This window comes from Belonocnema kinseyi, chromosome 5, assembly GCF_010883055.1.
Source record: "Belonocnema kinseyi isolate 2016_QV_RU_SX_M_011 chromosome 5, B_treatae_v1, whole genome shotgun sequence".
In the NCBI taxonomy this organism is placed as follows: Eukaryota; Metazoa; Arthropoda; class Insecta; order Hymenoptera; family Cynipidae; genus Belonocnema; species Belonocnema kinseyi.
In genome coordinates, this window is record NC_046661.1 from 65643209 (window position 1) to 65666689 (window position 23481).

The 23481-nt window shown below is 33.8% G+C and overlaps 1 protein-coding gene across 5 annotated transcripts in view; it reads right to left on the reverse strand.

Annotated features, from left to right (window-relative positions):
- The window catches only part of LOC117173278 (helicase SKI2W), a 306484-nt gene that overhangs the window by 149005 nt on the left and 133998 nt on the right, over positions 1 to 23481 (reverse strand). For 4 of the 5 annotated variants that reach the window (XM_033361754.1, XM_033361757.1, XM_033361756.1 and 1 more), the window contains exons 2-3: positions 8106 to 8421; positions 6357 to 7008 (exon numbers count right to left, since the gene is read on the reverse strand). In XM_033361754.1, the coding sequence (XP_033217645.1) occupies positions 6357 to 7008; positions 8106 to 8421 (968 nt within the window). Of the gene's footprint in view, positions 1 to 6356; positions 7009 to 8105; positions 8422 to 8873; positions 8980 to 23481 lie in introns of those variants that run through there. The other variant, XM_033361755.1, reaches the window with a different exon arrangement.

Here is a 23481-nt window from a genome sequence, read left to right on the forward strand (position 1 = left end):
ATGAAAGAGGGAGCTCTTCTTAATATTTTGACACCAAAATCATGTCGATACACCTTAGCGACTGCGAGTAAAGCCACCCACGCTTTAACTTGACAGACTGTAAATTTGAATATTTTATCAAGAGAATTATTTATGACAATTATTATTGTTAACTTTTCTAATATTTTTGTGACTAGCAGTCATTCATCCAATAGCCTAAAACATTTCCAGTGCCAAAACAAAAAATTTTTTATGTGAAAGGGACAAAATTTTGAATTTGTTTATCTAATTTGTTTATGCAAATTTAAATTGTTATATTTTATCAAGTATTATTAGATATTTATTATTTAAAAAAATACCTGAAGTCGTTCTGGTGATTGAAGGAAATTATAATTCGAAAAAATCTGAAAATTTAATATTCTGCCATAAGAATTGTTTATAACAATGGTTATTATAAACTTTTTAATTATTCTTGTAATTATATATCATTGCCACATTAATATGAAACACTTTTAGTTAATAAACAAGTAGAAGAGACAAAAGTTCAGAGCGTCAAGCTCTTCATAATTTAATGAACTTTAATTTAAGAAAAAATTAAAAATCGGAACAAAATTGAAGGCTTTGGACATTTTTGAACGAAAAAAGTGCATTTCCTCTCACTGTGCGGCGCCGCGTAAGTTGATAGGTGTTTTATACTATTTAATTTTTGAGGAAGATGGAGACAGGGGAAATAGGAATAAGTTACGTGAATTTATTGGGTTTGAATTCGAAGCTGACTCTGGCGAATATCGTGGCAAGATGGAATATGCTGTGAAGTTTTCTGTAGGAGATGTATTATCAATGTGTAACATTCTGGGTTTAGATTACACGGGGGACAAGGAAAGACTAAGGAAGAAAGTTGTAAATTCCTTGATAGATATTAACTCTTTGGTACCACAACCAAATGACAGTGACACAGCAGATGACGACGGTGACGTTGACAGTATAGAGGGAGTTGAAAATAATGAAAATAGTGTTGTAGGTGAAACTGAAGTTCCAGGTGAAAGAAATGATTTAGATCATTTTCTAAGTACGGGAAAAGTTAAGTTCACTGTAGAGTTTAGAGATGTTGAAGAGACTCTGAGAGAATTTAATGCTAATGCCGATTTTCCGATCAAAAGACGGGTCGCGGATTTTAAGGATGCTGCAACACTTTTCGATTGGGAAGATAATCAAAAAGTTATTTTTACCAAAAAATCATTAAAGGTACTCGCTAAACTTTTTGATCAAAGTGAGAAAGGATTAGTATCATGGGATAAGTTAAAGGATTCTCTTCTCAAAGAATTTTCAACAAAAGTGACAAGTGCGCAATTGCACAGAATGCTTTCGCAGCGCAAAATTAAAGAATCCGAAAGTGTTCAAGAGTATTTTATAGTAATGCGCGAACTGGCATCACGGGGTAAAATTGAAAACGATGCCGTATTTGAGTACGTAATTAATGGTATAAACGATAGCAAAACTAATAAAGAAATACTCGACAGTGCGAAGTCTATAAGAGAATTTAAGGAAGCTGAAAAATTATGAAAAAATGCGGGGAAATCTCAATAAAAATCAATCTTTTCCTAAAGATAAACATGTATAAAAAGAAGTTACCGACAAGATGACAAAGGCAAGTAAAAATGTAGATATGCGTTGTTTCAAGTGTGAAAGTGAAGGGCACCAATCTCAAGATTGCAGATATAAAAGTCGAGGTTTAAAATGTTTTAAATGTAAGGAGTTTGGTCACATCGCTGTTGATTGTAAGAGCAGAAAACAAAGTAATGACTTCCGGACTAATGTTAATATTATTAATACGGGAAATTAATCTGAGCCACTGAAAGCTATTGAGATTGCAAATGTAAAAATGTTAGCGTTTGTAGACATGGGCAGTCCGATTAGCTTAATGAGGGAAGGCCATAAAGTTATTATCGGCCGAGATATATTAAACCAAGTGCCTTTGAATTTTAATAAAGATGGTGTTAAGGTATCAAAAATCTGACGAAACTAACTTCATAGCCGCAATAGATATAACACCGGCAATTCAAAGTAATATTGATGAGATTGCTGATAAAGATGTTAGAAAAAAGGTAAAAAAACATGATTGAAACGTATGAGCCAATTAAAACTAAGAGCACAAATATTGAATTAAATATTACTCTAAAAGATGACAAGCCCCTTAATGCGCGACCAAGCCAACTCCCATTTTTCGAACGTGAGATAGTTGATAAACAGATTAAACAATGGATAAGCGAAGGTATATTCAGACCTAGTTCCTCTGAATATGCCAGTCCGGTGTTGGTAACTAAGAAAAAAAGGCTCTTATCGTGTTTGCGTAGATTATCGTTCTTTGAATGCGAAAATTGAAAAGGATCGTTATCCTATACCAATAATCAAAGAAAAAATTGATCAACTTAAAGATGCGAATGTGCTTAGTACTATAGATTTGAGAAATGGATTCTTTCATGTTAATGTTAATGAATCAAGTCGCAAATATACTTCAATTGTAACGAACAGCGGTCAGTACGAATTTTTAAAAGCTCCTGGTGGTTTGTGTAACTCACTTCCTGTTTTTCAACGATTTGTAAATCATATTTCAAGAAACATTGTTAATGAAGGAATTGTAGTGGTTTATTTTGATGACGTTATTGTACTGGCCAGTGATCTGATGGAAGCACTGAAAGGTTGTATTTGACCTCTGTAGTAGCTATGGATGAAAGAAAGAATTGAATATTTGGGGCACATCATTGAAAAAGGCAAGGTGTATCCGTCAGAAGAAAAGGTCCACGCAGTCGTCAACTATCCAGAACCCACTTCACTGAAGGAAGCCCAAAGCTTTCTGGGCCTAACAGGATACTTTCACAAATTCATCAAGTCTTCTGCTCTCATCGCCAAACCTTTAAGTGATATGCTCCAGAAAAATCAGATGTTCTGCTTCAAAGAATCACAAATAATCGCTTTTAGAAGCCTAAAACCCGCACTCACTAGTGGCCCAGTACTAGTGTTTTTTGACAGAAAAATGGAAACAGAGGTCCACACTGATGCTAGCAATGAATTTTTTGGGGCCGTTCTATTACAGCGATGCGTAGAAGGTGGTCAACTTCACCCAGTTCATTTTATGAGTCACAAAACGAGTATCGAACAGCAAAATCTTCATAGCTATGAGTTGGAAGTCTTAGTTGTGATTGAAGCTTTAAGGAAGTTCCGTACCTATTTGCTGGGGATCCAGTTTAAGCTAGTCACCGATTGTTTAGAATTTAACCTGAAAATGAGAAAGAAGGAAATTTCACCAAAGATGTGGGGATGGGCGGAAGAAATTGAGACCTATACCTACAAAATCGAACATAGACCAGGATCGCGAATGCGTCACGCGGATGCTCTAAGTAGGCACACTGTTTTGAGTATTGAATTTAATGATATAATTGCCAGAATAATGAAATAACTCATCTTCATCTGTTTTAATGATCTTTACGATTCTTGCTTCTGTAAGAATTAGGATGGAAGTTTCATTCCACATATCCGCACTGTACTTTCCAATCATTGGATATTCGCTTAACAGATCCATTTTTCAATCTCAAACCACATACGAATCGCATACGATGTTTACTGAATTTAATACGAAAAAGAAATGCTGTTTAAAATTTGAGTTTTCCAACTCTCTTATAATATACTCGCGATTAGACAGTCAAAACTGAACTGAATTCTTTTTCTGACAAAGCGGTTAAGAAAAATAAAATGTAAACAAAAGCCTGGTGAGCCGTGGTGCACTGGTAAACTGTAAGCAAAACATTGATGCACTCAAAAATTGCAGTGAACCATGTTTGTTTTGATTCTGAGGATTAGCGAGCGGACCCTGAACGCGTAAAAAAATCACCTAATATTAACAAATTAAAAATTTTAGATTTTGCTCATTGTTGAAACTACAAATGACTTCGGTTCCAAAATTAAACAGGATGCCCAAATTGAAACTAATGTCAGAAATCAGCATCAAAGTAATACTTTGATAATTTAATGACATTCTAACAACCTAATATATGATCCGACTATTTTTTTATTCAATTTTCTTCAAAATATATGTTAAGAAATATATAATACTCTCATGATTGTCACATGGTTGATAAGTCATATAACTTTAAGAAAATAGCGAAAAAATTGAATTGTGTTTTTTTTTTAAATCCTTTACGTTATTCTGGCCGGATAAATATGATTATATTACCTCCTCACTGTACAAGTGTAAATCTAGGTACACTCGAAAACATTTTTACATTATTTAGACACCGAAAATTGTGTTATGAAATAAAGCGCAAAATATCACTTATAGATATTTCCTTGTAATCCAAAATCAATAAAAATGATTTTAATATCGACATTCTGCATATGTAATTCGTGTAACATATTGAAAATACAGTTTTCTTAACGTCTATCAGACATTTCATGGTCAAATAGTCGAAAAAATTACCTTAATTCTAAGATAATAGCGAAAAAGGCGATTTTTTTTCGATATTTGGAAATTTCAAGGTCACTTAGTCCGGGTAAAATTTATTTGAATCATTTTTTGGTATGTAAGTACAGATCCACTTAATTCGAACTATTTTTTCTGATAATTTATACAACGAAAATTAATTTAACATTTTAACAATTTAATGTCAACATTCCTTATATATTATTGTTAAAACATATTGCAAATACATTTTTATTAAAGTATATCACACATTATATGGTCAAACATATGGTTTGAACTATTTTTATTAATAATTCAAGTCTCAAAAAATAATTTTTGCTGTTTAAATTTGAAGAGGTGCTTCGTTTTTTGTGATTTTTAGCTGTATCTCCGATGCGGAGACAGAAGGAATTTTTTTATGAAACTTTTTGAGAGTTTTTCTGACTCCCAAAAGAAAGCCTTCATTGCTATTAGAACTTCGCGCAAACAACTTTATTTTTTCCGATACGCCCTAGTGCACAGCCTCTCGCGCAGAGGTGCGGTTAGTGACAAGAGAACAGCGGACACTACACTGCGTGGAACTCCCAGGTACTCACGCACGATTGTTTATAATGCGCTCCTGATTGGTCTAGCTTCAATAATTTATAACTCAGAAACTAAAACTTTAACTGCTACTTAAAAAAGGAATTTTCGATTTTTTTTATTTCTTATACAGCCATATAAGTCCAGACACTTGAGTTGAAAGTATTTAAATTTCGTTTACAAAAAATTCGAATTTCGCACGCTCCTCTCCACTTCTTTTAATTTCTTCCTCTTCCCTCCACTGAATTTCGATATTGTTCCAAAAAAGTGAGAACAAAGGTGGCAACCATAAACATATTTCAGAATCTTTTAAAAACGTCATGCATTTTCAAAAGATACCAAAAGATTTTTAAGGATTTGAAGGCATTTCTGGATATATTAAAGGACTTTTTAAAAGATATTAGATTTTTTTAAAGTATGTGATTTTTCTTGCTTTCAATAAAAGATTTTTTAAATTTAAGTACTTCAATGAATTTTAAAGGATAACTGGTGATTTCAAAATTTTTAAAAATACCACGGGGATTTTAGTAAGTTTTCAAGGATTTTGTAGTATTTGAAAAGATTTTACGGGATCTCAGGTGACTTCAAGAGACTTTAGGTGACTTTCTAAAACTAACAAAAAGAAGCCCTTTAATGATCGCAACAAATTTTAGAATAGAAACCCAATCGTAAATAATTTAAAAATACTTGGGGTCATAATTGTCAATAAAAATTGCAAATTTTGCCCAAAGCTGAAGCAAAAACACAAGTATGCAAATAAACACATGTAAATAAACAATTTTAATATCAACTATTTTTTTACGCTTAGATTTCTCATCTAAAATTCGTAAAAACTGGCTTGTTTTATCAATCAGGTTAAAGATTAAGCAATTTTGAAGATGACTGTTGGACCGAAGTGAAAATGCTAATATAAATCGAATTGTTAAGGGGAAAAAATGTAGCTTGACATCCGAAGAAGTATTGAAAATATGTATTTGGTTAATATGTTTTTCTCTCTTTTTATTGGAAAATTAAAAAAAATGATATTGCTTCAAAAATTATAGCAAATCTATTACTGGGTTAAAAGCAAACTTTTTTTTGGAAAAAGTTTAATATTTTGAACCTGAAATTTCTTTACATTAAACTAAAAAATAGGTTACTATTTTTCACTCACGAAAAAAAAATTTCGTTTTTAAAGAAATTTCGCCATTAAAGAAATGCACAGAATAACAAATATTTCATGGGATTGGAATTTAGAAAAACTTAAAGGAATTTCACTTAATTTTATTATACTTCAAAAGTTTCAAGTGATTTTAAGGATTCATTATATAGCGCAGCATAAATTACATCAAAAAATTACCTTGTCTTGTGCCTTTGGCTCAGTGCAATCGCATATTCTGCGACTGTAGTCTTGCCTGCCGACGTGTGTGCAGCAACAAAAACATTGCAGTCTTCTTCCAGTTTAATAATCGCTTGTTTCTGAAAATTATCTAATTCATATTTGAATTTTATGGCTGGATCAGGAACCTTTTTGTCAAAATCAGAAACGGCTACTGAGACGTCTAATTGTTCAGCCCATTCCGCTTGCGAATAAGTTTTTGTATGTTCAGAAATTTTTAAGAAGGGTATCTCGGATTCTGTAGATGGTTCAGTAATTTCGTCTATTACATGTAAAGAGATATCATGCTCTTGCACATACTTTTCTTTAGACTTTGTTTCCGATACGGTTTTAGACCAAAGTTTTAATAAATTTGATTCCTCGTTAACGATGTCTATCAGATTTACAGTGTCGGTTTCCTCTTTGTATTCTTCCTTAGATTCTACGTGAAAAAACTCTCCGACTTGAATTATTTTTGGTGAACAATTGTCCGATTGGAATTCAATACCAGACTTGAAGCCTTTAGCTAAAGTTCGAAGATTGCTTTCAAAATATACATCGGACATTAAAGTACGTTCAGGTTCCTCAGGTTCGTCAAAACCACCCGGCCAAAACAGAAAGTTACTAGTATTACCTGTAAGAGATGAAAGTTGAGGCTAAATTCATTATTCATTGTGGCTCGGGCATAAAAAGGAATTAATATGTGCTGCAAAGGAGAATTTCACGAGAATGAACATTTTCTTAACTTTTTGCACACATGCGTACAACCCGGAAATAGCTATCTATATAAATGAGGAAAAATTCTTGTCATGTGTGACATCATTAAAAGTTTATTTGACAGTAACACCTTCAAGATTTCCCAGGAAAAAAATAACCATAGACTCACATCTCGATTGGTTTCAAGCTCGCCCGAATTGCATAAATATCAATTGCATTGTGAAAAGAATATTACTTAATATTATTTATTTGACATGTTTATATGTAGCAAATACCTTACACCCGCTAAAACTATAATAGCAAAAGGAATATAATAGATTTGTTTCTGATTTCTTTATAATCAATCAGAAATTTATCAATTTCATGTGAAATATGGCAACATAACTGGCCCATTTAAATAATTGCAAGTCAATACAATTTTAAATACATATCTGAATTTGCAATTAGCAGATACATAATTCACGGGGTTACCATTTAAATGGGTTCTTTTTTCGTGAATATTCCTATTTACTCATTGAACAGACTATATCTTAATATGTTCTTGTACTGGGATTAAATACATGTTTATACGGAGGGGTTATCCAATTCTGAAATAATTTGAAATCCCGTCATCCCAAAATCCTATAAAATCGGAGTTATCAATCTAAACATTTCAAAGGTCTTATTATGACTCGGCGAATTTTTTAAGATTCGCAAAGATTTTTTACATACTTCCCAGATCTTTGGCGTCATTTTAATTCTTTTTAACTGTTTAATTTGATTAATCATTGGGATCTCAAAAACCTTAAGAATCTTACAAATTACTTTTTTGGACTCTGAACGATTTTTAGATTGACGGTGATTCTAAATATTTCACTTTTTGATTCTGCAGTGTCTTTAAATAAGATTTTTGAAGTAAATAGCCCCTCAGCGTATTCAATATATAAGAACTTTAATTTCCACAGTAATACTGGCGAAAGTTACTCTTAAACACTGTATGATATTTCACTAAAGAAAATAAGAAGCAATAAGTACCCCTAACGCCTTCAGCAGATGGTCCAGGTGCTCTCATCATAGACATGGAATTTCTCGCTGTTTCGCCCGTGCTTCGGAGATCTACTTCTAACATCTCTCCAATCTTTCCAGTGATTGGATCCCTTTTAAATTTTAAAGAATGTCCAACTGACGCTAAATTGTAATTCAAAATAGCCACATTATCTAGTTCTCTAGGCCAGTAGCACTGAATATTTTCGAGTTGGTGAATCGGAAGTTTATCAGGACATTCGACATATTTCTTCAATTCAGCTTTAATGTCAGGTAATATAGGAGGTGGTCCAAAAAGCATAAACAACTGTGAAAACAAGAGCACAAAAATGGTTTTATTATATAATTATATATTAAAAAACATCAGAATAAAGATGGATAAAGTCCAATATGTCTTTGGCATTTTTTATCTTGAGTTGGAATTTGTATGCGAATCTTTCCACACAGGACTGTTCTGTATGTATCATCAAACAACCATTTGCGCTTGAAACTTTAGAGGATTTTAACTTTTAAAGGATTAGCTGGTAGTTAACCTGATCTCTTTTTTAACCATTCCTTATTTAAGATCCATTGTTATTAGATGGGGCACATAGTTGAGAAATTGGCCGGAAGTTTTTCAGGGAAGTAGGTTTAGAGATTTGAGGAACTGGGCAGATAAGTCTTTTACCAGATTTCACGAAAAGTACTGACCTGAAGAGAAGCGATATAACATACAAGAGAATAGGAAATACGATTAGAAAGGCAAGTTTAATAATTTACTTGATATCCCTTCAGGTCAATGGGCATTCGATTTGATGTCGAGTGTTTTTTCCAAAAGTATTTAGGTCCCATGTCCTCGAAAAGGAAATCAGATTCATGAAATATTGATTTAAGTTGGGCAGTGGAACAGATGTTCAAATGTCTGGAACTGGAAATGTAAAATTCTTTTAAAATTCGCAAGGCGGAAAATTACTATCAATAGATTCGTTCTTGGGGATTTTAGGTGTAAACTTCATGAAATGTAAATTTCATGAAATTTTTAATTTCAAATGTGATCAAGAATGTAGCTTTATTGCAGTTTTTAGGAACGTGTACTGGAGACAAAGTGTTGAATACTGAGACTACTATCGGCGAGAAAACTATAGGCATCTGCCTTTGAAGCTTAACAACTCAGTCAAAAAAAATGCTAGCGCAACAAAAAAACAGTCATGTAAAAGCTGAAAGTGTTCTACGTTATTAAGCTTGAAGACGTTTATGTAAAAAAATTTTTGTGCTTAGCAGACTGAAAAATGTAAAAAAAGTAAGGATTTTTGGGTACGTTTAAGAAAAGTCAAGTTTAGAGCATTATTTTTTATACAATGGGCGATGGAAAAAATTTGAAAAATTCATGAGTATGAGGAAAACTGTTGTGAACCAGTTGCAGTTGAGAAATTTAAAAAATAATAAAAATTGTTGCTTAAAAGTACAAAGATGTGCAACTATATTATCTTCAGTTCTAATACAGATATTAAAGCGATTCAAACTGCAAACTGTAATTGATAGGTTCTGTATTTATTTTCAATCGCCCAGAAGGATGTGTTAGTCTTCTTTTTTGTGAAAATCGAGATATTTTTAGACACTTTTTTTATCGGTAAACAAGTGACAGAAAGCAGGGGGGGCCCTTTTTTTGTTTTACTGCCGACCGCTGGTACCTTTCTTCGGCCCCTAGTTCTGAATGCTTGGATGGCACCTGGCCACGGGTCAAAGAAAGGCACCAGCGGTCGGCAGTAAAAAAACGGGCCCCCCCTTGCTTTCTGTCACTTGTTTTCCAACAAAAAAAATGTCTAAAAATATCGCGATTTTCACAAAAAATAAGACTAATACATCCTTACGGGCGATTGAAAATAAATACAGAGCCTATCAATTACAGTTTGCAGTTTGAATCGCTTTAATATCTGTATTAGAACTGAAGATAATATAGTTGCACATTTTTGTACTTGTGAGCAACAATGTTTATTATTTTTTAAATTTCTCAACTGCAACTGGTTCACAACAGTTTTCCTCATACTCATGAATTTTTTCAACTTTTTCCATCGCCCCTTGTATAAGAAATAATGCTCTAAACTTGACTGTTCTTAAATGTACCCAAAAAACCTTAGCTTTTCAATGACTGTTTTTTTGTTGCGCTAGAATTTTTTTTGACTGAGTTGTTAATCTTCAAAGGCAGATGCCTGTAGTTTTCTCGCCGATAGTAGGTAATTAGTCAGAGCGTTTACCTTATTATTTATATCTGTGTCTAGTCATATTTTTTCCCAGGCAAATGTTAGTAGATGTTTGTGGAATGTATCTTTATCAGTATGAGGGAGATTGCACGCCAGTTTGAAGGCTTTGTTTAAATGTATATTATACGCAAATTTAAAGCTAATGTTGATTACTTCGTGGATGAATAGTACATAAAAAAGCTGTTAGATGGTAAATGAAAGGCTTACGAAAAAAAAAACGATTTACTAGCTAGCTGCTGCACGTATTTTGTCAGCTTTCTGGACCATTATGAGCGCATAGCGTCATAGAAATCTAAAAGCTAACGTTATCAATAACGAAAGCTGGGAAGCTGATCTTCATCTTATTTTCCCAATCTATAACTTATCTTAACCCAGCCTCAATCGCATCACGATACCATTATTAGACAAGCGTATTATAGCGATCGAAATCTTAAAAATCCTCAGAAAGAATAAAGATGTACATCAGCAGGTTGTGATCTAATAAATTATAGATTTTTCAAAATATTACCGGAAAATTACGTGAATTGATTCACAACATTTTTTACAAAAGTTCTCGCGAAAAGATTAATAACCTAGAAAGAGAAAAACGATGGAATTCCAGAGTTTCAACTGGGCTTTAGTACACAGGCTTTGTCGATTTTAAGGGTACCCCCCTCATTCTCGGGGTCAAATAATCGAATTTTTTTATGATCTTATTAGAACCTTGAAAATTTCAAGTCAAAATTCAAAATACTCTTGGAGTTCTAGACGATGCACGGTAGGAGTGTCAGACGGAGCCGAGAGCGCGTACCGCATGGGCTCGACGCGCAGGTACACGGTTTTTTTGTCGGCTCTTCATAATACCATCGCCATAATTCGTGCCCCCTCAGCTTACTATGTGACTACCTGCTTGAAGAGTCAGCAGAGATTTTTTATGGACCTGGCATAGCTGATTGAAGGTGAGTAGGTGTTATACACGAAAAATTGCTTCACAAAACTTAAACGCATTTTTCTCAAAACAGCGTTTTTACGAATGGCGGGCATTGTAACTCAAAAACTATTTAACCGATCGGTCTGAAATTTTAATATGTTTTACTATACATCAATAGCTATAACTCAGTCTATTGTGAAGAAGATTGATAAAGATCTTCTTTAATTTTCATCTTGATTTTTAACTGAAAACATTAGATTTTTGAAAAATAAAATTCTAAGGTCCGCTATTTTGTAAATTTTTGTCACAAATAAATGATCGTAGTCTATTCCCTAGCCAAACATATAGTTTTTCGAATCCCGTTCAATTTTTTGGTTTCAGACGTTCCAGTCACTTGAAATCATTCCCGCCAGAAAAAGAGGACTTTTCAGTGGCCGCAAGAAACAGCTATAAAATGTTGATAAAAAAATTATTTAAAATTTTTTTCAGGTTTTAAATCACATGTTTGAAAATATCCAAACCTATGAACTCGATTTTTGTTCATTTACTAGCCCATTAAAAATCGCAAAAATTAGAAATCGAGAAAGGGGGTACCTTTAAATCCTCTCTTGCTTCCGTCCCGCATGACTTATTGTGAAGCAAACTACACCGAAAGTTAAGTAGCTCTAAGTTTATAGTCTCTCCCACAACAACGTAGCCCTTATATCTGCAAATCAAATTATTGTAACTAAAAAAATACTCTATAGGGAAAAAGTACTTTTTATATACTAATGCACAACTACCTAGTAAATTATTCAATCTCCAGTATTATCGATTATTGCTTGACATCATTTGGGCATGCGTTTAACCAATCTTTCTGAACATATTGGAGAAAATGACCGCCAGATTTCTCGAAGACGTTGTGATAACTGTTTGACAGTGAATGCACGTTTTCCTTCAAGTTTCCTCTTCATAAAACTCCACTTTTTCGATTAGATTTGCATCAGGTGACTGTGAAGGCAAGTCTAAAGTCACTATGCCATTTTTCTCTCTCCACGCTGCATACAAACGACTTCGATGTTTTGGATCGTTATCTTCCTGGAGTATCCAATTCAAAGTTCCTGTTCCAAACCACTTCTTGGCGGACCTCAACAAGCCCCTCTAATATCAGAGACGCTTGTTGAGGTCTAGGACGATAATAATCCAAATAACGATCCAAAACATCGAAGTCCTTAGTGCAAAGCGTGGAAAAAGAAAAATGATATAGTGCACATAGACTGGCCTGTAAAGTCACCTGATGCGAATCCAAACGAGAATGTTTAGAGTTTTATGAAGAGGAAACTTTGGGTAAAACGTGCATTCACTGTCGAACAGTTATCACGAGGTCTTCGAGAAATTTGGCGGTCATTTTCTCCAATGTATGCAAGAAGATATTAAAATTGTGCGATTTCAAAGGAATGGAATCATAGCAATCTTGATTCGCATTAGTTTTTTTTGTTAATTTTTAATCTACATGATATTAAAAAATATTCGATTTTTATTTTCAGATTTTTAAAGTTGAAAAATGTTCGATTGGAACATTTCAAGCATGATTAATAATTGTGAATGAAGTGTTAACAATTAAATAATTTGAAAGTGCAAGTTTAAAATTGTGTTGCTTAAATTCACAAGAGATAAAAGTATAACTATCTAAAAAAATTCTTTAGATTAAATAATTTCTTCAATCTTGAATGATTGGAATTTTACAGTGCTGAATTTTCATTTTGCCCTTTCATATGTTAAAATTTTGTATAGAGCGCTTCACCAACCGCTGTATGAACAAGACGCAGATGAAGATGAGGAAGTGACATTAAGACCAACCGCGGAAAGTTGGCATCTCCTGAGAGATGATTGCAATTTCAAGACAAGAAGGAATTCAGGTTGCTAGTAAGCCCCAAGACACGGCTGAAATTAATACCTCCCTTCATGAGCATATCTCGGAAGAGCCTGACCTCTAGACCATCAATTGCTTAATTTATGGTGCTGCAAGAGCTTTGGCTGATTCAAATCGACGGATAAATCCGACGATGAATAAAAAAAACACGCTTGCATCAACTGAACAAAATTAAAAGAGCAAGACAGAATGCGTCCAGTGTTCATTGTGTGATTGACTACATAACAACTGGTAGACCGTTCACGGAAAGTGTTGGAAAAATCGCATTAGAATGGAGGATCTACCACAACACACTGAACAAGTCAATGATGCCGAGAATTGAAAAGCACATTATTCCTGTCCAAAATCCACCCATACCTAACGAGGTAAAGTCTTCTTTCGCCTTAAGGAGTTTTGCGATCTCATAACGTCTGAGGAGAAAAGTCCATTAATCCTTGCCGAAGAAGTAAGAAAACCATTCAGAGGATCGAAAAACTTTTCAGCTACAGGACCAGATGGTATCAAGAACTTCTGGTAAAAAAAGTTTACTACAACAAAACAACATCTGGCCCCCATATTCACCTCATATTTAAAGTGGGAAATGCCCATTACGCAGTGAGTGGTGTTGGGACGCACTATAATCCTATCCTAAAATGCGACTTGTGCAATCCAGAGAATTCCAGACCAGTAACTTATTTAAACACACTGTATAAGGTCAGTACAGCTATCCTAAACACAGGATTGTTCGAAGAATTAAGCCTGTGTGGAGATAAATGTAAAAATAACGTGGCTAAAAAATAAAGGCTTAGCAGGCTTAGCATGACAGGTGTGTCTGAAAAGACGTAGCAGCCCATCAGCGCGTCCTGTCAATGGACTGGATTGAATACCGAAAATGTTTCTATTCAACCTCTCATATACTTATCATCTGTCTGTTGGAAAGCTTAAAGGTTCATCCATAAATATTGAGACGTATAGGAAGATTGATGCCGCTTTGGAAAATCAGATTTATTATCTCATTTAGAAAATATCATTTCACAACTAATAACGTTACCTTTCAGAGTCGTGTCTTTCAGAGCGACACCATGGGTCCTCTCCTCTTTTGCCTCACATTATTTCCATTATCTCTCACACTGATAAATTCTTCTGGATACCTTTTGGGACGAAACGTATAATCTTAAGCATAAGGTCACTCATTCATTTTATATGGATGACCTAAAGATCTATGCTTCTGGTAAAAGCAAACTTCAGAGCACTTTAAATATCGTCAGATAGTACACAGGAGAGATTGACATGGTCTTTTGATTGGACAAGTGTGCCAAAATTCCTCTGCAGACACAAGTATCTTCGCCTCTAGAGTTGGTCTTCAAATCTGTCGGGGTTGAACAAGGTTTCTGCGGCCTACATGCTTTCCGTCCCGGCTCTACTCTACTGATTTGGAGTGGTTCAATGGTCGAAGGAGCTAATGGTCCTTGATGTCGACACACGTACATTCATGCATTTGCATAAGAGCCTGCATATCAATTCGTCTGTTCCGCGATTATACATCTCAGGTCAGAAACTACGCGATGATTGGCAAAGGAACGCTCCTTTACTAAGTCACAAAGCTGGCGGCCAAAACACTTGGCCTGAATTCTAACATCAGAAGTGAGGAAAGTGCATTAATCCATCTGGATGATTCACTTCCAATCGCCGAAGTAAAGAAAAGAGAGCTGGAAAAATTGCGCCAGGAGCTACTTGACAAGAAAGTACATGGAAACTATCACAGAAATATAAAAGAACAGTCCCTGTCTGCCGAACGTTTTAAGGGGGATAGACTCAATTGTCTAACAAAAGAAGTGCCAAATTTTCTGAAATAATATTTTCGAACAGCCGTCTCTTGGCTCCGGCTGACTAGAATGTCACCCTAAGAAGAAGAATAAGGAGAAAAGTTATCAAGACCTCAAAATGAAGCTGCAACGACTGTAACGAAATATTCGGGTTTAAAGTAATTGTACTTATGATTAGTGCTTTCGAAGATGCACGCGGAATTCGCTGGCTTGTGGGTCTCATTTTATCGTGCCATTCTAAAGAGACATTTTCAAATTTCATGCCTTTAAAATGGCATTCGGATCGGCCATTTGGTCAAGTCCGTATATCTTTAGATCAAATTTATCATAGTTTTTATGGTTGCGTTCGAAACTTAAAATGGATAAAAGTGTCATAAAATATAGCTTATGTTATATTATATAGTAATTACAAATAATAAAAGTGTTTAATTAATAATGAAGTGAAACATGTGGACTAAGAAGTAAACGTCAGTTTCTTGCTGTGCCAACAACATTATGAAATGGCTGCTGAGTGACAAATACTATAGAAAAGTAATAATGTTCTGCGCTTCCAGTGGGCGAAGAGTGAATTGTGTTTGATGCATATTTGCGGTATAAAAACGTATGTTATGAATAGACAGGATATCGAGGCGTCCTAACGATAGGATGACAACGCACGCGATCGACTAGATGATACTTAACCAAAAATATAAAGAATAAAAAGCTAACGAAGAAGTTAGTGCTAGTAAGTTTTTGTTCGCGAAATTGATTAAGATGAAGCTAGAAGCCGGCCAAAACTAAAAGATGCTCGCTCGTTCCATAAAATCATGAAAGTTCTATCTCGGGCGAGCAAAGCATGAACGTCCCACTTCTGTCACTTTCCTGACCACGCGCATGCATAAGAATCTTACAGCCTGAACGCAAGAAGTGGCACCTTCATGCTTTGCTCGCACGAGATAGAACTTTCATGATTTGATGGAGCGAGCGAGCACCTTTTAGTTTTGGCCAACTTGCAGTTTCACCACGCTCAATTCCGCGAGCAAAACTTTCTAGCGCTAATTTTTCGGTTAGATTTTTATTGTTTATATTTTGGGTTAAGTACCGTCATGTCGTGTCGCATCCGTTGGAATCCTACCGTTAGAGCGCATCGATGTTTTAAATAAGGTGAATAAAATATTACATGCAAAAACTTCAAATTGACATTACCTACATCTACTTAGAGCGATTAGGGAAAAAAGGTGAATCTGAACATAACCTCGACATAATGACAGACCGGCACGGAATGTTTATAATAATTTCGATTTATTATTATTTACCCAAGAAATATTTTGTGGTTTTGTATGTTTATTACTGACAGTTTCGGCAGCAGTAATTCAAACAAAAATTACTTATTAATAATTTAAGCAACATTACTTATCAATAATTATAATAAGTAACACATTATTTATGAATGTAATAATTGATTTCTATTATTTATTCACAGATAGATCCTAGACGAAATACACATCAGGAAATGTAGATGGAAATGGTTCATTTCAGCTGGTGCATTTCAATCAACATTATTGAGAAATCGTTATCTCTGGACCTTACCCCCAGACTAGGGATTGATCAGTCACTAAAATTAATTCCAAGTCAGTTTTTTTATTTAATAAAAAATTTTCTCTGATCATCTCAAAATTTGGTTTGATCAACCGATAATAAATAAAGGACAACATCCAATTGAAACGATAACATATGAAATAAAACTTACGGAATTGGTGTCTCCATTTCTAACAGCATAATTTAAACTTGAAAGAAACTTCTAATAAATACACTAAAATAACATTTCGAGTAGCTTTAAATTACACTCAAAAATTTTTAATTTCTGATATACCAATAATGTATGAATATAATTTTTAGAACTGATAAAATAAATACCAGAAAAATTTCTAAACAAAATGTAATAACAATTCTGGCTCGAAATATAACGAGACTCTAATTTTTTTTAGTGGTTGATTAAACCAAATTTTGAGATGTGGTCCAGAGACAACATTTTCTAAAATAAAAAAAATCCCTGAAAACTTTATTAATTAAAATTCGTGCAAGTTGTATTGTTTGGAGACTTTTTTATACACCTGTACCATCAAACTGACTTAGAATTAATTTTAGGGATTGATCAAATTCCAATTTGAAAATCAGATCCAGAGATAGCAATTTCAAAAATAGAATAATTTCTAAAAAAATTGGAATAACATTCCTGGCTTAAACTATCATGTCTAGATTAATTTCTGATATAATCCTATCACCAACGAGTCTCTAATTTATTTTAGTCGTAGATCAAACCAAATTTTAGATTAGGTCCAGATAAGACATTTTCTAAAATAAAAAAATCCCTAAAAAATTCATTACTTAAAATTCAGACAAGTCAAATTTCTTCGAGATTTTTTTGTTCGATACACCTATATTATAAAACTGAGTTAGAATTAATTTCAGGGATTGATCAAATTCCAATTTGTAAATCCGATCCAGGGATGGCAATTTCGAAAATAGAATAATTTCTAAACAAAATGGAATAAAATTCCTGGCTTAAACTATCGTGTCTAGAGTTAATTCTGATACAATCCTATCACCAACGAGTCTGTAATTTATTTTAATGGTTAATTAAACCAAAGTTAGAATTGAGGCCTAGAGAAAACATATTCTAGAATAATAAAAATCCATAAAAACTTTATTAATTAAAATTCGGGCAAGTTAAATTACTTCGAGATTTTTTTGTTTAACACGCCTATACCATCAAACTGACTTATAATTAATTTTAAGGACTGATCAAATTCCAATTTTGAAATCAGATCCAAAAATAGCAGTATACAAAATTGAATAATTTCTAAAAAAAATTGGATTAACAATTCTGGCTTAAAATATCATGTAGATTTATTTCTGATACAATCCTATCACCAATGAGTCTCTAATTTATTTTAGTGGTTGATTAAACCCAAATTTTGAGATGTGGTGCAGAGAAAACATTTTCTAAAATAAAAAAAAATCCCTAAAAACTTCATTAATTAAAATTCGTGCGAGTTCTATTGTTTCGAGATTTTTTTTTATAAACCTATACCATCAAACTGAGTTAGAATTAATTTTAGGGATTGATCAAATTCCAATTTGTAAACCCGATCCAGAGATAGCAATTTCGAAAATAGAATAATTTCTAAACAAATTAGAATAACATTCCTGGCTTAAACTATCATGTCTAGATTTATTTCTGATACAATCCTATCACCAACGAGTCTGTAATTTATTTTAGTGGTTAATGAAACCAAAGTTCGTTTAATTAAATAAAAGTCTCTAATTTGTTGATTATCGAAAGTATAATAAACATGCCGAGCAGGTCTGTCATTATGTCGAGATTATGTTCAGATTCACCATTTTGCCCTAATCGCTATAAGTAAATGTAGGTAATATCAATTTGAAGTTTTCGCATGTAATATCTTATTCACTTTATTTAAAACATATCTTGTCGATTCATAACATACCTTTTTTGTGCCGCAAATAAGCATTAAACTCAGCAGCTATTCCATAATGATATTGGCACAGAAAAAAACTGAGTTTACTTCTCAGTCCACATGTCACACTTCATTATTAATTAAACACTTTTATTATTTGTAATTACGACATAACATAACCCATATTTTTTTGACACTGGTATCCATTTGAAGTTTCGAACGCAACCATGAAAACTATGATGAACTAGATCCAAAGATGCACGGACTTGACCGAATGGCCGATCCGAATACAACTTTAAAGGTGCGAAATTTGGAAATGCCCTGTAGAATGGCTTCTCCCCTGCTGTTGCGCAATTCGGGTAGCATTCAAGTTCTCCATACATGTAAGCCCCAGCGTTTCCCCCATATAAACCTATAAACACACACACACATATATATATACACAATTAAAAGTTTGTCATAAGGATAACCGCAGGATTTCGGAAGCATCCTGAGGACACTTGGCTTGGAATGTGAAGGTTCAGTCGATTTCGTATGAGCTAACGTTTGCTTTTCTCAAATTACCCGGATTGAAGTAGAGCACGGAGGGTTTCATTCTGGCCAATACATTCCCGATGATAGCTGCAGAGAGTGTCACGCACACCCCGAGAACCTAGGACACATATTATCTAGTTCTCCAACTCATGCGGGAACGACGTAAATCCAAAGGCACAGTGAGCCTCTACGAGTGCTTTATCAATATCTCTGTCACTCTCACAGCATCAACCCTGACACCACTACGCCAAACTATCCCAGGGAAATAGAGTCAGTTACGAATATGAGAAGTGCCGCATATACAAGAAGCTTCTGCTACCTGCGCGATCGAAAGTAAAGTTCCCATCCGACATTTGACAAAGAAATTATGAACATAAAGTACAATAATCAATTTATTTAATTACAGAAAGAGAGTTTTCAGAATTACATCATTGCACTGTTTTTCGCTAAGTTAATATAAATTTTGTACAGATGCCTCAATAACCCATATCAATTTGAATCCACTATTTTGCTTTATTTAAGCAAATATTTGCGATCCTGGCTACTAACTGTCTACTAAACTGTCTACTAACTGGCTACTAAATGAAATCTATTTTCTTATGAATGATTTACTTCAAAAAAATTAAATAATAAAAATATTCACAATTCAACAATATACTTCAAAAAACATGTCACCTTTCCGGTCTTTTTTATATTACTAGGGAACCGACGTGCTTAGAGACCAATTTATATCTCCTCATCAGGGATTAATTTTAGGAAAACTATAAGGTTTGATTAATAGAATCGTATGCATATCAAAACTCACAGAATACCTGAAAATAAAAACAGATCTTTTTCACATAATGTTACTTTATCTAATTTTGCATCCATTAGTGAAAAACTGATAAACATATAAAAACTATTTTTATAATAATAATGCTAATAAAAGAAACAATTTTCCCCATCAAAGTTTTTTGCTGATCCCAATATTTAGTTTTGTTAATTAAAGAAACACCCTGGTAGATTTTAAGGTGCAGCTCAAAAAAATGCCCCGAAAATGAAAGAACAGTTTCGGTGACGGACTTGAAAATTTACCAAGCCGAGCGGTACAAAATAAAACAAATAATCTCGTTATTAATACCAAGTAATATGCTTCATATACATACAATTTTAATGGTAGTAACTAGGTTGGTTGTAATGTGGCCGGGGGGAGGTAGCATAAAGCACCCCCTGAGGGTCAAAATACAAAGCCTATTGTGCTACACCCGTGTTTTGTCTCAAGGCAGTACCTCGAATCCAACCATCTGCGTCGAGTGTTTTTGGATCTCGGCGGCTTTCCGCTGTTACCAACATGCTGAGATTATACCTCTCAGATGCCAGGCCTACCCATCGCACAGCAAGAGACGCCCTTCTTTATCACTGGTAAACAAAGTGAGCCTCGCCAGCTATGCAATCTGCAAGCCTACCTAGCAGGCTAGGGTGGGGGGGGGGGCGGAGCGATCGCTCTGAGGTCATCAGTTAGACGCACAGATTCGAAGTACTGCCCTGGTGTGTTATGTAGGTGTATGTGCGCATATGCTCACTACTCGAAAGCGTCCAGCGACCATCCCTTGTCGTTGCCCCTATACGGAACCTCCAAGCGCAAGGAGATTGCTGACTCATTTTCGAGTCTTCTCAAAATCAGCTTCGACCCCCAAGGTTGGTCCCCCGTACGGAGCACCTTTATCCTTGGTAAGGCATCATCTTTTTCTGAGGGGACCTACAGTTCAAGGTGGGTTTCAAACCACCGAAACCCCGGTAAAAGTACATAGAAAAATTTCCATTGGTACCGGTACAGGGATCGAACCCCAGTCATCCTGCTTGGAAGCCTGATACTCGCACATAAATAAACCTATTAATATGATTAACACACATATAAAACTATATCGCTATAACCGATAAGTCACACAAAAGACGCTGGGAATATAGATTTGAATCGTCCTTACACAGGGTGTCCAAACATTTCCGGACCCCCTGAATATTTTCTCATTTAAAAGATTTTCCATTGAGGTCAAGGTTGTTCTTGGAGTAACTTTTAACAAGGAATTCGGTGGTGACCATTAATTTGACCATGACGATGACCTAAATTTCATTCCGGGGTTATCTTTTTTGAAAAGAAAGCCCCCTTTTCGACATCGAAAATCGATAGAGCGGGAAATTTCATATTCAAATAGGTATTAAGGTCATAGGTTTTAAATGACTTTAAAGGTCACTCTAAGGTCATCAAAACTTAAAGAACGTCCAAACACCTCTGAGAACAGCAGCTTTTGAAAAATTTAATATCAATGGAAGTTATTTGTTTCAAGAAGACGCATCCAGTAGTGACATTGAAACATTTCAGAAAGATTTTACAAAGATTAGAATGATTTCCCAAATATTAAAAAAATGCCGCAAAGGTTTCCCACAGATTTAAATATCACGAATTCTTCAATGATTTTCTAAAGAGTTTACAAAGATTTCGCAAATATTTCAGAAAGTTTTAAGATTTCACAGACTTTATTTCATAAAATTTTTTAAATATATTTCAAAGATTGCATAAGGATCTTAATGATTTCGCATAGATTTCAATAATTTCATAATTATTACCAAATATTTCAGAAGTATTTTAAAAATTTCAAATATTTCTTCGTAAACATTTCCACATATTTTACAAATACATCAATGAATTCTTAACGATATCACGGATTTCAGATATTTCGCAAAGATTTTTGATAGATTTAAAATATTTTACAAAGACTTTAATGATTTCCTACAGATTTCAATAATTTCACAAATATTTTTAACATTTCGCAGACTTCTGGAGACTTCAGAAAGATTTAACATGTTTCGCAAAAATTTCACAAAGATTTCGGATAATTAAAAAATATTTCATTAAGGCATAAATGTTTTCTCAGTGATTTCACAAACACTTTCAAATTTCATAAATCTTTCAAACATATTTCAAATATTTCACAAAGATTTCAATGATCTATGAAATATTTCCAATCTTTCACAAAGATTTTGGATAGTTTCAAAAGATTTCACAAAGATTTCAATGATTTTCCAAAGATTTCTATCATTTCAAAAATATTATTAACTATTTATGAAATATTTCAAATATTTAGCATATATTTCGAAGAGATTAAAAATATTTCACAGACTTTAATGATTTCTTAACGATTTCAAATATTTCATAAAGATTTCGAATATATTTTAAAATTTTTAATGATTTCAAAAACATTGTCAAATATTTATAAAATATTTGAAATACTTCGCAATGATTTCGGATAGAGTTAAAAAATTTCAATGATTTTTAAAGATTTCAACAATTACACAAGTTTTTCCAAATATTTCAAATATTCGACAAGCATTACAATGATTTCCTAAAGATTTCCAAAATTTAAATATTCGGCAAAGATGTCAAATATCTGGTAAACATTTCGGATAGATTAAGAAGATTTTACAAAGAAAAATATTATTATTTCACAAACATTTTAGATAGATTTTTGCAAAAATTCAAATGATCTGATGAATGTAATGACTCAATTCCAAAGGAGGGGGGGGGGGGGCAAATTATTACTTTGTCCTTTCCTGAGCGATTTATGAAGAGGGATCGCCACCTGTGCCCCTTAAGGCTCCGCCACACAGTGCGGCGAATTAGAAAATTGGGGTTCAAAATGATCCAGAGCCTACAATTTTTATCCGATTCCATCTTTTTTAAAATTAAAGCTAATTAAATTAGCAATCATTAGGTTTGCCTTCAAAAATGCAAATCCCATGACAGAAATGCACAAACAAAATATTTACCATTGTTATAAACAATACTGATTAACAAATGCATTAAACAGTCACTCTTTGACAGGAAAAATCCATTTTTTGTCAGAATTGTTCATTTTATCCCTCAGTTAATCATAAAAAATGAAACACCTACGAAATATACTGACATCCAACAACATTTTCAATTGTTATAAACAATCGTGATCAATCAATTCTTAAAATAATTCTTTCGTATAGAAGAAATCTGGCTTTTGGCTTCAATAGTTAATGTTACCTTGAAATAAGAAACCGAATCGTAAAATGTCTGAACTCAACATCCGGAACAAGTGAAAAACGAAACAACTGAAAATCAAGAGACACAAGCGATGTTCAATCGTGCCGTTTTTAACTTGTTCCGGTTCACATTTTTCTCGTCACTCAACGTTCAATTGCTACGCTATTTTTTTGGAAGGACATTGAAAAGTTCACGTACGTATCCATTGGATTTTTGTGTTTTCCCGACTTTCATTATTTACGACTCTTGAGTCGTAGGAGTTTCATTTTTTATGATAAAATCAACATTTTATCAAGACAGAGATTTTTTCTATTTGAAAGCGTCTATCAAATGCACTTGTTGAGCAGGTTTGTTATTCAAAATGGAAAATATTGTCAAACGTCCGTTTCCTCCATCAGAATATTAAATTAGGGATAAAATGATCAATTATGCAAAAAAAATGGATTTTTTCTATCGA